Consider the following 16790-nt stretch of genomic DNA (forward strand, 5'->3'; position numbering starts at 1 on the left):
GATCGAGCCTAGAACTTCCAGTCTAGTTCGACAAGGGTGGAAACTAGACTTTCACAGTCAGTTAACTCCCTTGCCTTGGGAAGATGATCACAATGGAATGTCTGGAATTCAAGTTGAGGGAATTCCCTTGCAACCCCACTGTATCCTCATGAAGAGTCAGTTGTTTCCATGTCAAACATACTGATCAGTCTTCACCTATCAACATTAACAAAGGGTTTTACTGTTGTAGAATTTATTATGAGGACTGACTGTATTTGAGGTATGAATAAAAAAGCTATGTGCAAAGTTTTGTCAGAATCCACTACTTGGGAAATGCAGGCATTGTCAGTTTATTCAGTGTGTCTATATATTGTTAGGTTTCCCAGGAAATGTGCAGTATATGTTCTATTCATAAAAGACATGAACAGTTGATCAATTGTATCATAAGATGACTTGATTTTCAGCATTTACATTAGATATTTTGCTACAGTAAGGGACCAGTGATTTATTACAGGTTGGGTGGTGGGATGGGATGTCAGAGATTTCTGATGCGCTAATGAATTGAAAATATTTACCCTTGTCATATTTTCAGTTGACCCTCCCCATGTCATTGTACATTTTGTTCATGACCCTCCCTGAAAAGACAAAGTGCAAAAGCACTTTATATTTTATCATTAAATGTATATTTTTTCATGACTCTCCCCAAATATGTGTATTATTTTTATGATATGCCCCTCCCCTAGAGACTAACGACAGGGAGACATTGTATATGTCAGCACTAGATTCCAAGACCTGCTTTAAGATCAGGACATATGGCAGGACCCAGTAATACCCCCCATTACTTGGTCAGCATTGTCATATGGGTCAAGATGAAGGCAACGACGAGAGGGAGGAGAGGAGAGTTTTGCACCAATGATTTTAGCACCGTGTTGATGCTGTATATCCTATTGCTCAGGAAGCCGGTGATGTCTAAACCGGAGCTCTCGATGAAGCTGAAGCAGGCAAAGGAGGAGGCGCTGTGGGGGATGTTTGTTGCCGATGCCATCGCTATGCCCGTACACTGGTACTACAATGCAGGGGACATCAAGCGAGGATACGGAGGGTGGCTGACAAAGTATGAAGCTCCAAACAAAAAACATCCCTCAAGCATCATGTCGTTGTCAAATATTGGTGAGACTGTGTCTTTATTTATCTTTGTTTTCTCATGTTCAGTTTTTGTCTGTCTTGAAAAAAATACTTTACAAAAGACTAAACAAAATAATAGTCTTGGTTCTCAAGAACCACCTGCATCATCATAAAGTAAGCCACATGTTTTGTTTTTATTTCCATTTTGAATTTTTCAAAATCCTAATACTTAAAAAAAATGTGATCCAACATAGCACACAGTTACTTCCCTTTACATGCACACTGCTTTATTGTGCATCTTGTGTTTATGGCAGCAAAAGGAGTTTGTATGCTTGTTTATGTAGGGAGGCCCTTTCCCAGGTTGATAGTACACAACTGTTTCCAGGTTGATAGTACACAACTGTTTCCAGGTTGATAGTACACAACTGTTTATTTGGTTACATACTAGTTTGAACAAGCTAAAAAAACAAACACTGCCACGCCCGCTCTATATTTTCAAAAGTCATGGCCTGAGAACCAATTCTTATATTTTTTAAGGCTGATATCGTGTTGGAGAATGAAGGCTTGAATAAAAAAATTCAAAAAACAGGTCGTCAAGAAATGACTTCACAACACATGACTGTTGAAGAATTGATTCAAAAACACAAGGTTTGTCAGTTGATGGAAAGGAAGAGTGAAACATTGTATATCATATTGATATATACTGCGTATATATGGTTAAAGAATGGTTCAAAACAAGCTACATAATAGGATGTCATAGTTATTACATATTCTACCATGAATTTGGAATTTACTCGATTCTGATTGGTCAATCAGAGGCTATTAAATCACAATAAACCCCCTCTGATTGAAACAGCTGGTTTGACGGCCGCATCACCGCGGAAGCTAATATTCATAGAACAGTACTATTTTCAGTCATTGTCGGTAGGCAAATTTAAATAACTATATCTACATATAGGTAACATACAGGTTACAAAATGCACAGATGCGGTTACTAGACTATTTAAAGGATGTGTGGCAATACATTTCGTGCAGAAAAACACGACAGAAATCAACAAAGGGAATGTATTTACGTTTTGGAGACAACAGAGAGCTTGGAATTTTGGCGCTTTTCTATATATGACTGTGACGTCATATCTTTTGCGTCACAATGAGCGATATGACGTCATAATAGCATGTAGAGCGAAAGCCTTGCAAAGCTTGCTTTGTTTTCTTTAGGCATGCCCACCTCATGTTAGCTTACCAAGTTGCCGTGCTTATATGCTTTCAATGCCTGTCATATGTTCGAGTGAAGTATTACGGTGTAAACAAACTGCTTGAGTATATACAACACCATATTTTGTTCGGTGATTCTGTAATTCAGATCGATAACCCACTCAAAACACTGAACTCAACCCATGCCGCTTCACTCAGTATATTTGCTAACACCAAAGAGTTCGCATTTTTTTTAGTCATGGTAGAATGGAGATAAACATACTGTGTTTTCAATGTAGAGCTAGGTTACCTGTAGATTTAACCCCGCTAAATTTAACATTTGAAACCTCACGCTGCGCGTTCGGTTCCAAATTCAATTTAGCGGGGTTAAATCTACAGGTAACCTAGCTCTACATTGAAAACACAGTATGTTTATCTCCTAAGTAAACGGGGAAAGACTCGGAAGTGTTTCAACAACTGTAGTGGGCTGACTGACATGAAGGCATTTAGTTGTTAGCATGTGTAGGGGGCACAGTCGTCTAAGGCGCCGCAATTTGTTGTGCAGAGTTGCGTCCCTTGGGCACGCCAGAAACCTATGATTGTGGGTTCGAATCCCTGTTCGCCCAGATTATGTTTCTAGGTTTGTCAGCACCATACCCGCGCTTGTGGGTTTCATCGAAGTGGTAAACGTCTGAGACCTGCATCACTTGGGGCTTTCCTCCCATATTAAGCTGACACGCCGCGATATAACTGGAATATTGTTAAAAGTGGTGTTAAACCCAACTCACTCACAGTTAGCATGTGTCAGAATGAATTGGAAGTCAGAATTGAAGTAGCAGACCAGAGCCACATCATGAGATAGCCACATCGTTACCATGAAATACAAAATATGACGAAAGCTGACCTTGACAGAGGTGAAGTGAGGTTAAACATCACTTTTAAGATTATTGCATTTATATAGTGACATTTTCATAAATCTTCATGAGTTATCATTGATTGGTAGTATCAATATGTTGACTAAAACATATCACGATATATCAATATGTAGATTGATAATAAAATCGTATATTCTTTAAATTAATAAATCTAATGCTAAATATGAAGTTGGTTGATCCATTCAGTATTTAGAATTGAATTTTCTGTCATGTCATTGTCCATCTATACCATGATAAGCTTAATAAATTAAAGAGTTTCAGTGGTGGGGAATTATTATCGTGATATGGAACGACATCTCTACACTCAGGGCTGTTGCATACATTGGTAGAGCGGCCGACCAAATTGGCAATTTCTGACGTTTATACAGTTCAGCCGTCTCTCTATGAAGGTGCATACTCCAATGAACTCACAAACGTCGGTTCTTAAGTAATTAATCTAAGCCTATATGTCATTTTACCTAATACCCTTGAAAATGAGTGAGTGAGTTAGTATGGTTTTACACTGCTTTAAGCAATATTCCAGCAATATCAAGGCAGGGGACACCAGAAATGGGCTTCACACATTGTACCATTGTGGGGAATTGAACCCGGATCTTTGGTGTGACGAGCGAATGCTACCCAACCGCCCCTTGAAAATGATGAGTCTGTGTCGGAAATATGGCAAGCTACTACACAGTGCTATAGACATGGAGGGTCACATGTGTTTCAGTGATCACGGTGATACGGTTTTAGTTTATTAACAACATGTATACCTTCTGTTCATCAGGCGGCAGTGGACGAGGGGGTGACAAGGCCAAGGCTGTGATAGGCGATGTCATCCTCCATGGCAAGCTGAAGTACTGGTCCGGCAACAACCACTCCACCCACTATCACCAAGGTGAGACATGTTCTCCTTTCCTTCTAACTGAGGTCAGGGGCATGGTTGGCACAGTCGTCTAAAGCACTACTGTTCACTGTGCAGAGTTGCTTCCCTTGGGCATGCAGAAACCTTTGATTGTGGGTTCAAATCTTGGTTCGCCCTGAATATGTTTCTAGGTTTGATGTGTTTCACCAAAGTGGTAAACATCTGAGACCTGCATGACTTAGGGCTTTCCTCCCACATTAAGCTGACAATATGTGATATACCATATTCGACGTAATAAGCACCCAGGGTGCTCTCAAAACTAGAAATAGGGTCCTCTTATTAGAATATAATTTTGGTGAGATAAAAACAGTTGAAAGATTGTAAATTTTGTGGTTTATGCTGACAGCCTGAAATGATACAAAAGAAGAATCAATGTGTATTATACACGATCAATATATTTTCGAGAATTTAATTGCCCATAATTAAGGGTGCATATAACACATGAGTGTGTATTATACAAGAATAAATAGGTCTTGTGTACATTGATCAATCGGAAGGGTGCTAATTGGGATTGTTCACTAGCCAATATATTAGCAAATATCGCCCTGAGCGCTTATTAGAGCGGGGCGCTTATTACGTCGAATACAGTAACTGGAATACTGTTCAAAGCAACGTTAAACCCAACTCCAACTGATGTTAATATCTTGGTAGCTTAAGGGAACTATTGCCAGGGATTAATTTATTGAGGGGATGTTTGTGATTTGGCAGGTTTTGTTCAGTAATCATGTAATATGTCACCAAATGTTGACTAAATAGTTTTTCCAAATGTATGGATGCTTACTAAGCACCCTCTCCCTCCCAAAGACGCACACATCCTTTCTGGATCTCCTTGTTAACTCCTTGTAGGTATGAATGCCGGAGACAACACGTTGAACGCCCTCATGGCGCTGGAGATGATGAAGACATTTGAGAGAGTTGATCATGACGTCGTGAGGGAGGACCGAGACGTGCGCAGCGAGGTGCTGGAGGCCTACGTCAAGTTCATGACCACGCCGGGGTCTCACGGAGACACGTACGCCGAGTCTTTCCATAGGTCTTTCTTCAAGGATTGGTCCTCATTGTCAAGTCCGCCTGAGACAGCTGATGATCTCGTTGAGTATGCGGAACAAAGGTACAAAGGTGTATTATGCAGACTTGTTTCCAAAATTACAACTGTGCTAAAGGGAGTGTGTATTATACACATAGAGAATGAGTTTTGATAGTCAAATCGGTGGTACACCAGTTAGCATGTCAGCCGATCCAGTACTATCATGTTGTAATAAAAGTGTTTATTGTAAGGCTTAAAAAAATAAAATAATTGGTTCACAGGCAATCACTTTTGAAAATATAGGGCAGGCAGGCGGTGGCTTCTTTTTTCCTGCTCAAACTAGTGTATAACCAAAAAAACAGTTGTGTACCATCAACCTGGGAAGGTTCTCCCTACATAAACAAGCATACAAACTCCTATTGCCACCATTACCATGAGATGCACAGTAAAGCAGTGCACATGAAAAGGGAAGTAACTGTGTACTATATTGGATCACATTGTTTTTCAGTATTAGGATTTGGGGTCGGAGGGAGAGTTGGAAATAAAAACAAATCGTGTGGCAGTCGTTATGAGAACTGGAGACTATTGTTTCTTTTTAATTAATTCTGTATTTTTAATCCATTTCAGTCCTTTTGTAAAGAAAAGACTTCCAGTAGTGTGTACAATCATCAGAGTACCACTATTATAGCTTAAGCTCTGAAACTATAGTTCAAGACTCCTTGCAAACTGGGCACAACTATTGCAAAAATATTGTGATAGTGTCCCAGTTGTCTAAGGCGCCGCGATTCGCTGTGCAGAGTTGCGTCCCTTGGGCACGCCAGAAACCTATGATTGTGGGTTCGAATCCCGGTTCGCCCCGATTATGTTTCTAGGTTTGTCAGCACCATACCTGTGCTTGTGGGTTTCACCGAAGTTGTAAACGTCTGGGACCTGCATCACTTCGGGCTTTCCTCCCACATTAAGCTGAGACGCTGCGATATAACTGGAATACTGTTAAAAGCAGCGTTAAACCAAACTCACTCACTTAGATTCAGCAAGGAATATTGTTAGGTGGTTTAGGGGTTTTTCTGATTATTGTCTGTTAGGAATTTTTGAATGCTTTTTTTTTTTAAATATACACATAACTCTTGAAGTTGGTTGGTTCAGCAAGGAATAGTGTTAGGTGGTTTAGGGGTATTTCTGATTATTGTCTGTTAGGAATTATTGTTATGTCAAACCATGCTCTCCATGGTGTATGGTGGCACTGATAATAATCTTGATATTTTAACTTGGCATCAATATATTGCTATAAGGCAATGGGCAAACAATGCATCAATAATTGGATCAATCGTTTTGGTCTTGGTTCACCATGTAACCAGAAACTGTATATAGGACGACCCTTTGAATATTACCTTAAATCTAATACCTAAAGGATAAACTGACAGCCCTAGATACTGAATATTGTATATTTAAAATAGTCATTGAGCAATACCTCAGAAATGAGGGGTTAGCTTATCATCAATGGAACTGACACCCTATCTGTATTATAGGTCGATTTATTAAGCATTACATGTTCTTTAATCTCAGATACAAACAAAAGACAAAGGGATCTCCAGACTCTCAGCTGGTTGTGATTGGTGCATTAGTACCCACAATTCCCTGGGTGTTAAGGAGCGCCCACAAGACAGAGACAGAGTGTGCTAAGTCTGCGGTAGACTTCATCAAGCTGACCCACCCAGTGACTGCCCTGGTGCCCTACGTAGACATGTACGCCCGGCTGCTGCATGCCGTGCTCAACGGACACGATCTGAAGGCTGAGGCTGTGAAACTGCTCAGTCATTCAGAGCTGGGTGGGCCATCGAAGAGGGATCTGGTTCTGAAGATGCTGGAACAGGCCCATGGGTAGGTGAAGGGGGGCTTTGTGGACAACCATTTCTGTCGGTACTAGCCTCTACGTTGTGGCTGGTCCTGTGTGAAGAATGTGGGGTAGAATTGGTCTTCAGCAATCCATGCTTGTTGTAAGAGGCGACTAACGGGATCGGGTGGTCAGGCTCGCTGACTTGGTTCATGAATGTCATCCATCCCAATTGTGTGGATCGATGCTCATGATGTCAATCACTGGATTGTCTGGTACAGACTTGATTTTTTACAGTCCTCTGTTATATAGCTGGAATATTGCTGAGTGCGGCGTTAAACAACAGACAAACATTGTATCTAAAAGTACAATCTGGTAACCCAAACTTGATATGGAGTTATTACATGACTCCCTGACAAAGTGACAGCCTCCACGGTCTAGTGGAGAAGTGTCTGCCCTGAGAGTTGATGGTTAACCAAAAGAGGTTAAAAATAGTACTTGTTGTTACCCTGCCTGGCGCTCGGCATTAAGGGGCTAAACGAGGACTGGTCGGCTCGGAATCAGTATACTGTGTCTGAGTGGGATATTCATGTTAAACTATGGCATGGTATCTCAGTGGGCTAGCACTATAAAACTGGCATTAGTCCTGACTACCACAAACACACACACATGTCACTGTATAATCTTAAATGTGATGTTTAACTTCATTTCACATTGGTATATAAGTGCAATAATCTTGATGTTTTGGCACTATTTTCAAAGAATTTCAGGAAACACTGTGGCCCAAACACAGACAGCCATGAAAACACCACCCAATCTGTGGATTATGCATGTGCAAAGGGACAGTTCTTTGAAAGTGTTTAAGATAACCAAGCTGCTCTGATAGCGGTGATATAAGTAATTCAGAATAACCAATGAGTGACAAGGAATTACTGATTGTCTGTCCTGAGTGAACTAATCCTGTCAGTTCCAAGCCTTAGCGACAATGGTTCAGATGACGTCACGTTGCTATGGGCCTGCTCACAAACTATGAAAACAATGGAACAATTGGAAGGAAAGAGCAAACCCGCATGAAGCAAAAAATATATTGTTCAGTAAGAATTATTAAAATATATTTGCCTGTATCAGTGCCCCTTTGGTTATCTACTGATGTTTCATTCTTCAGATCTCCGAAAGGGTCCGAGGAGCGTCTCCGCGCCTACCAGTCTGCCGTATCTAACCTGGGCCTGGCCTGCTACATAGAGGGCGCTATCAGCTCACTCCTCTACCTGGCCGTGGAGTTCAGTGATGACTTCGAGGGCGGAGTTCTGGCAAACGCTAATGTTGGAGGTAGGTGGCCATAGTGACAACTGGATGTGTATGATACAATCAGACACCCAGTTATTTGGTTCTTGTTTGGACCATAAGGGAGCTGGTAGGACAAAAACCTGAATACTTGTGAATGAGGTTTGTACTGTGCATGTTTCAGGTGAGAACTGTGTGTTTCAGGTGAGAACTGTGTGTTTCAGGTGAGAACTGTGTGTTTCAGATGAGAACTGTGTGTTTCAGGTGAGAACTGTGTTTCAGGTGAGAACTGTATGATTCAGATGAGAACTGTGTGTTTCAGGTGAGAACTGTGAATGTTTCAGGTGAGAACTGTATATTTCAGGTGCAAAATGTGTATGTTTCAGGCGATAACTGCATGTTTCAGGTGAGAACTGTGCATGTTTCAGGTGAGAACTGTGAATGTATGTTTCAGGTGAGAAGTGTGTATGTTTCAGGTGAGAAGTGTGTATGTTTCAGGTGAGAAGTGTGTATGTTTCAGGTGAGAAGTGTGTATGTTTCAGGTGAGTACTGAATGTTTCAGGTGAGAACTGTCACCGAGGAGCTGCGCTGGGAGCGTTGCTGGGAGCTGCAGCCGCAGCTCAGGGGAAGACAATCCCACAGAAATGGAAGGATGGACTGGGAACAGCTCAGAAAGGCCTCAACACTGTTGTCTCTCAAATGAACAGAGATTGAAAACACTTTTAAAAATGAAATGTACTTTCTCTTGTTCAGTGCTATGTTGGAAGATCTGCAGCATTCTAGCGGACAACCGTCGAATATTGGATAATGTCAATTAGATTTTCATCCTAATGTTTGGCGTGGGGCATTTTATGTTAACTATTGTACAAAATGTAATTGGTACATGTGTAGTAGGTAGTGGGGTCAAAAGGGGCGGTCGGGTAGCCTAGTGGTTAAAGCGTTCGCCCGTCACGCCAAAGACCCGGGTTCGATTCCCGTCATGGGTACAATGTGTGAAGCCCATTTCTGGTGTCCCCCGTGGTGATATTGCTGGAATATTGCTAAAAGCAGCGTAAAACCATACTCACTCACTCACTAGTGGGGTCAACACATAGGTTCTGTTGTTTTAACATTTTGACCTTGGTTTGACCTTGGCACTTTGAACCATGCCCATAAATTCTCTCAAAATGCATTTCCTGTCATCTCCTCTGAAACCACACCAACTGCAGCTGAAACTTTTCATGTTCGTTTTCACCAATGAAGACACCCCAATTTGGTCCAGAGTTTTGAGGGGTGGTGGGGTAGTCGCTCATCATGTCGAGGATCCAGTTTGATTCCCGACATGGGTACAATGTATGAAGCCCATTTCTTGTGTCCCCCGCCGTGATATGGCTGGAATATTGCTAAAAGCGGGGTGAAACCATACTCAGTCAATCAAGAGTTTTGAAGCTGATCATCACCATGGCAACTTATTGAAATACCCATTTATGGCCACTCATCAACCATTACTGTTCTGTATGTACAGTAATGCTCTGTAAACACCTTGTCTGAAATTGCCGGACTCAGGAAACTATATTGTTCTCCTTTCAGATGACATCATATTTAGTTCAAATCGTATAATTTTACTGTGTTTTAGGTGAAACAATTGTAAATGTTGTATTGCAGTTGAAGAATAATTCTACTAAAAAGGTTTCAGGACATGATGAAGCTCCATGTTTTTGTATTGTAAATTGAACTGTTGTGTATTACAACAATGTTCAACTGTTTATTCTTGTATATTTAAGGGGTGGTCAGGTAGCCTAGTGGTAAAAGCATTCGCTCGTCACACAGAAGACTAGGGTTCGATTCCCCACATGGGTACAATGTGTGAAGCCCATTCTGATATGTGATATTACTGGAATGTTGTGACGAAAAACCATACTCACTCACTCTTGTACATTTGGAAACACTGTGGAGCTTAAGTTACTTGTTTTATGATTGTTGATGTTTTTGTCCCAAGTATTTATGCTGAAAGCAGCTATAGTATTATCACAATAGTATTGTCATTATGTCAAGGGTAATGCTATTTTTCAGGGCATTATTATTTGCAGAAGCCTGAGGTTTTCCATTAACTGGGGGCGGTCGGGTAGCCTGGTGGTTAAAGCGTTCGCTCGTCACGCCGAAGACCCGGGTTCGATTCCCGACATGGGTACAATGTGTGAAGCCCATTTCTGGTGTCCCCCGCCGTGATATTGCTGGAATATTGCTAAAAGCGGCATAAAACCATACTCACTCACTCACTTTCATTAACTGCTCGACGAATGAGATCAGTTGAAAAGACAAAGGGCTTCTGCAAATGAAAATGCCCTGAAAAATAGCATTACCGTTATTATAGCTAAAATGGATAGAATTTATTATCAAATAAAAATAAACGACATTGGTTTTGAAACATTTACTACAATCAACACACAACGAATGTCACTGACCCACTTTTACAAATATGAAGACGTCATAGAACAAACCAGATGACGTCACAACTGAATGTCAATATGACGTCATCTAACGACAGGCGTGATAATGACCTGTCGTCAAACAGTAGGAGGACATTATCGCGTTACAGTGGCCCGCTGATTTCTGATAACATGCGGGCGGTTTAATGATAATTCTATCCATTATAGCTATAAAGGTTGGTCAAACTACTCATTAAAAGTATTATTGTAGTGTAACAATAGTGTGATAGTCACGATGCTCGTTATTTTATCACCAGCATGCAAGGCAGCAGGTGTGTGTATGTCCTTATTCCCAGACCAACTGGATGGTATTAATGCAGGTCTCAAGGAAAATAGCTGTAAAATTCTCTATTTCTCCAGACTGTACTCAATGTAAAATTGTTCAAAAGAACTGGTTCAGAATTAGCTGAATGAAAAATAATTGAGTCAATACTAGGCGACGCCTCCGTGGTCCTATTGGTAGAGCATCCGCCCGGAGAGGGGGTTCGATCCCCGGCCACGTCATACCAAAAGCATTAAAAGATGGTACTTGTTGTTACCCTGTCTGGCGCTCGGCATTAAAGGGCTAAAACAAGGACTGGTCGGCTCGGAGTCAGTATACTGTGTCTGAGTGGGGTATGGTATCTCAGTGTGCTAGCACTATAAATCGGCATCAGTCCCGACTAGTACAAGCAGCCACACACACATGCATGCACGTCGCTATATAAGTGCAATAATCTGGGACGCGACGTTAAACCCCATTTCACCTCACACCCCAATACTAGGCAAGTAATAATTCAAGATTTCTGGGGGGGCCGGATCTGGACAGTGAGCCTACTCTCTCGACTAACATTTAGCCCCAGAAATAAAGTGATCTTGTTTAAAATTATTCATCTTGGTGCTGTTGTACAAAGCGATCTTAGCACTAGGATGATCGTAACTTTCAAACCTTAACACATACCTTAATACTCTTAGCTAAGGTTGTTTTGTACACCGGCACCCAACAAAATAAAATCCAAGAGGAGCCCAGAACAATCCCTAATTTCAGGCTTGACCTGAGGCAATCAAGACTTGCCAAATCATTCTGGTCTTGTATTGAATTCATTTTCTATTCAAGACCAGTTACCGTTATACTTGTCTTACATTTGTGACTTGCTGAAGCATAATCCTATCTAAAAAAAATCAGATCTTTTACTATCAATACCTATGAATCATATCAGAGTGATCAATATGATTTTGATGAGATTTCACTATTATCTTGTAACATGAGAATAAGAAATTTTCAAATAGAACTGTGTGACTTAGAGTGTATATTTTTATGTGATTACCAGGTATTTGTTCAACGCACACTGTGTCCCACTGATTATTTATTGGAATTTAGAGACGTCAGTTATTATGTCTTCTCAGGTATGTGAGCAATTCAAATGTGTCATTTGACCTTGGCCTTGACCTTGAAAAAAATAAGCCAACGAAGCAAAATGCAGTTGTTTTCATGATTTATGTCATAAACTTTGATATTATGTACCACTGTGCTTTCATTATGTAGAGTTCGAACCCAATCTCAATTAAAATCAGATCTTAGTTCTCGCTACCTCTAAACATCCCATTACATCCCATTACGGGTCACGTCAGAACGACCTTTCATCTGACCAGATCAGGAAAGTTACAATCAGAATGTGTTTTCTAATGACAGTTACGGGGTGTATGAGTAATCATAGTCTATCTTGCCTCAATGGGATAAACATTTGAAACGGAAGACACTTTCCATAGCCCGTGATAAGTACTGTCATACGAATTCGACCATCTATTCCAAAACTTTCTTTTGTTCAATTTAACAATATTGAATTGATATTTCACTAAGTGTAGTCTAGAATTTAAGTTGATGGTTTGAAATTTGTGATACAAAGCTTGAGAAAGTTGCTTTCTGATTGGATGATGTTGACTTCTTGTCAGCTTATTCAATGGTCGGTCAAAGTTCATGAAATGTCATTCTGACATGACTGTAATAGATGTCCTCAGATCTATGTGTACCAGTAGAGCACAAAGATCAGATGTTAAGGAGATTGAGTGGGAACCCATCTGTGTGTCACAGACCTGTGTCACTGACCTGTGTCACCGACCTGTGTCACCGACCTGTGTCACTGACCTGTGTCACTGACCTGTGTCACTGACCTGTGTCACCGACCTGTGTCACCGACCTGTGATACTGACCTGTGTTACTGACCTGTGTCACTGACCTGTGTCACAGACCTGACCTGTGTTACTGACCTGTGTCACTGACCTGTGTGTAGGATGTGGTCATGCAGGCATCATAATATATTTACGACAGTGATATCATCGCTGTCACCATCTATATTTCCTGTTTCTTGTTACCTTATAGCTGTCCTTTACTATTTGTGAACATGAGGCGGCCCAGCGCTGGAATCCGCTGTGCAGAGTTGTGCCCCTTAGGTGTGCCAGGAGCCTACAATTGAGGGTCGAATCCAAGTTCTCCCTTGTTGTTTCTAGGTTTGTCAGCACCGTACCCAAGCTTGCAGGTTTCACTGATGTGGTGAACGTCTGAGACCTGCATTGTTGGGCTTCCTCTTACATTAAGCTGATTGCAGTGTATGACTGAAACACTGCTCAATCAAACACAACCAACTCACTCTCTCTGAATAGGATGCCGATTGTGTTATTAATGTTGCTATGAAAACGGGTAATGTCATAACAACACTATTCTACGAAGTTTATGAAATTGCAGGTTTTAAGAACCGGACCATGTAAAAATCGGAAGGCCATGTTTATTTGTATTGTGTTTTGGTCATACAAGTTTACATTAAAATATATAAAAATTGTAAACCTTTTCATTGTGTGGCAATCCAAATATATATTTTCTTTCACTATAAGTACATTTTAGCAATAAAAAGTTTGGCTGTGCTTATGACAGTCTTGGGATTAAGTCATAAACCTCCAGTGACATCATCCCATTGTTCTATTCAGGGTTTTCACCTTTCAGCAAGTACTCAAGTTGTAAGCCAGGAGTGACTTTGTGTGAGAGTGAGTTTGGTTTAACGCCGTTTTAACAGTATTCCAGTTATATAGCGGCGTGTCAGCTTATGTGGGAGGAAAGCCCGAAGTGATGCAGGTCTCAGATGTTTACCACTTCAGTGAAACCCACGAGCACCGGTATGGTGCTGACAAACCTAGAAACATTATCGGAGCGAACTGGGATTCGAACCCATGATCATAGGTTTCTGGCGTGCCCAAGGGACACAACTCTGCACAGGGTATCGCAGCGCCTTGGACGACTGGGCCATCCGTGCTCCCTGGAGTGACTTTGAATATATACATAGGGAGGTCTTCCTTCAAATATGGTGAATTGTTTCATGTAGTAGTGGTTCCACTGTCCACACCTCTCATGGATACTATGCATCTGTATGGTTTTTTTTGTATGTATCTTACGAAACAATAAATATTCAAGGAAGTCATATTTTGTCATTAATTCTGTCCACATGAATGAATTCTGATCAGAGTGGATCCCCAGAACCTCATGCTGGGTCTCAGATCTCGCCAACCTAATGGAAGGCTCTTTGTGTGCGACCTATAGTGATCTTTCCACCCAAACTAGATAGTTGTATTGTTAATTATAGTCCATTTGGCTCAAAATGAGAACGAAGAATTGCAAAATACCTCAAAATCAGGATTAGTCTATTAAATGTCACAAAGGTTCATGGCAATGAATACCCTGTACCCAAGAATCTTTGCGGTTTGTTATTTGTATTCCGTTCACTGGAGTTATTTGTGTCGTGTACAAGTTGATATCTTCAATGGAGGGGGCACAACGGTAGAAGGAACAGTGCACGGACAAATTGCAGTTGCTACATAGTAAACATTGTTGACTGATGAAATGAGCTACACAGCTGATGTGAAACAGTTGATTTGTGAAGTGTATGGTTACTTTCAATGCGAAGCAGAAAGAGGAAATCCTGACAGTGAGGTGTCTGAACCCACCACCAGCCAATCCAGACAGTGATGTCCGAACCGTGTACCACTTGGCTGAAATACAAGAGCACAGGTACGGTGCTGACAAACCTAAAAACATAATTGTTTGTTTGTTTGTTGTTTAACGCCGCACTCAGCAATATTCCAGCTATATGACGAAAAAAAACAATAATTGGGGCAAACCGGGATTCAAACCCACAATAATAGGTTCCTGTCATGCCCAAGGGACACAACTCTGCAAAGCAAATTGTAACGCCTTAGATGCCTGGGCCACCAATGCCCCGCTAATTCTGACAGTGAACTGTCACTTGAAAAAATACAATGACTATTTTATTCATGATGATTTATTTACAAAATATGTTTTACAAAATAAAATGAAGCAATGCTAAGATGACAGAAATGCAGAATAAATGCCCATCATACCACTATCCCAACGTTCGTAACCACATTGAGTTTCATCCGTGTGTGGAGGCTCATAACCAACCATGACTGATGTACTTCGAACTATTGGATTGGGAATGTTCAATGCATCTAAATTACAAAACACCTTAAGTCATCAATTACCATGCAGCCTTGCAGGTTTATCTTGTAATAAAAAATTTCATAGTCTCTTGAAGCTGTTCTTGAACTAATAAATTATTTTGTCTTACAAATATTTTGACGGTTATACACCACCTATGAAATAGAGTAACAATTCTGTCACTTGTGACAATGTAACAGTTCTACCAATAATCTGTTAGTCCTTCAAAATTTCATGTCTTTGGTAAAAACTTTAACACAAACAAATATATCCTATATAGGTAGTTCTTAACCAGATAAAAACAAGACTTGCTCTCGATCTCCGTGGACAGCATACCTCAGTTCTCACAATGACAGAAGAGTACTGTACCCAACAGCAAGGATTGATACAAGAGTTACAGTGAGACATTTCACCATTACCATCACCAACAAATGCCGAATTTCATTCATCAATGACTCTACAGTATTCCAGGAATGTTCTCCATCTGAATCAAAACAGCAAGTAGTTCTTTTCACATGAGGGAATATATTAGGCCTTTATTTTTTATTAAATGGTTTACAACATATTTGGCCTAAAATTTGATGAAAGCGGTCGGGCAAAATATAAAAGAATAATAATTTTCAACTTCCAGATTAGGGCTGTTACAATGAATGAAAGCAAACAAGATTTAACATGGCAAGACACCTAAATATAATTGATTTTATTTTGGGGGATTAGAATATAGATTTTCATATGCATTATTCACCGTTTCTTAGGAACAGCGGTGCCATTTTTTTGGGTCATTCCTCGTAATTGTAAAAAAGTCAAATAAAAATGTGTTTTCATTTTTCTTCTTATTTCAGACCAGCTTTGTCAACAAACTAAAAGAAATATACAAGGCCCCAGTTGCCCCCTGCCTGAATTTAGTGGAGCAATCTATCCCACATGATGAACATACTGTTTGACTTCAGCCAAGTAGCACATTCTTAGCTTCCATAATTTGCAGCATGCTCTGGTGAGTATAGCAAGGTATTTCCCCTGTAAGTATTCAATAACAACTGTTCAAATCTGTATCCTACACACACATGAAGCCACTGAATTGTCCTAATGAGGATCGGTAATAAGACACTACCAGAAGTGTATCTTGTTTCTGAAACGCCAAAAACAAATCTATCCAAATAAATAGGATATTATTTGTGTTCATGTCATTCTATGTTTACGACACGAGTGTCTTATTTCTGAAATGTTCCAACATCAAAAGAGATCTATCCAAATAATGCTCTATCTCGGATTAATTTCTTGATCATACATTGATGGCTTCAACAATCACTAGGATCAACACTCAAACCAACTCCCCTCCATACTTGATGTCAATCTCTATTTATCACCTGTGTGAGTTCTAAACTAAACAAAAGTTAACAAAAGGTTTGATAAATGCATTATCCTGATAATTGCACTGAGTTTTCAGTGCTTATTGTCAATACTTAATGTTTGGGTAAATCCATCCTTCCAATAAACTAAAACACAGTCTGTATGATACATACACAACATGTCTGTATCCAAGATCTCTAATCAAAC

At 40.4% G+C, this 16790-nt stretch overlaps 1 protein-coding gene across 1 annotated transcript; it reads left to right on the forward strand.

The window, feature by feature from the left end:
• The first annotated feature begins 938 nt into the window (after nt 1-938).
• Nucleotides 939-14434, forward strand: LOC139447737 (uncharacterized). The gene is made up of 6 exons (XM_071229205.1): nt 939-1149; nt 4000-4110; nt 4984-5248; nt 6731-7045; nt 8164-8327; nt 8845-14434. Exons 1-6 carry the CDS (start codon nt 945-947, stop codon nt 8994-8996), a joined length of 1212 nt encoding a protein of 403 aa, XP_071085306.1. The 5' UTR covers nt 939-944; the 3' UTR covers nt 8997-14434.
• The last annotated feature ends 2356 nt before the right edge of the window (nt 14435-16790 follow it).

This window comes from Haliotis cracherodii, unplaced genomic scaffold, assembly GCF_022045235.1.
Source record: "Haliotis cracherodii isolate W230 unplaced genomic scaffold, xgHalCrac1.p SCAF_7, whole genome shotgun sequence".
NCBI lineage: Eukaryota > Metazoa > Mollusca > Gastropoda > Lepetellida > Haliotidae > Haliotis > Haliotis cracherodii.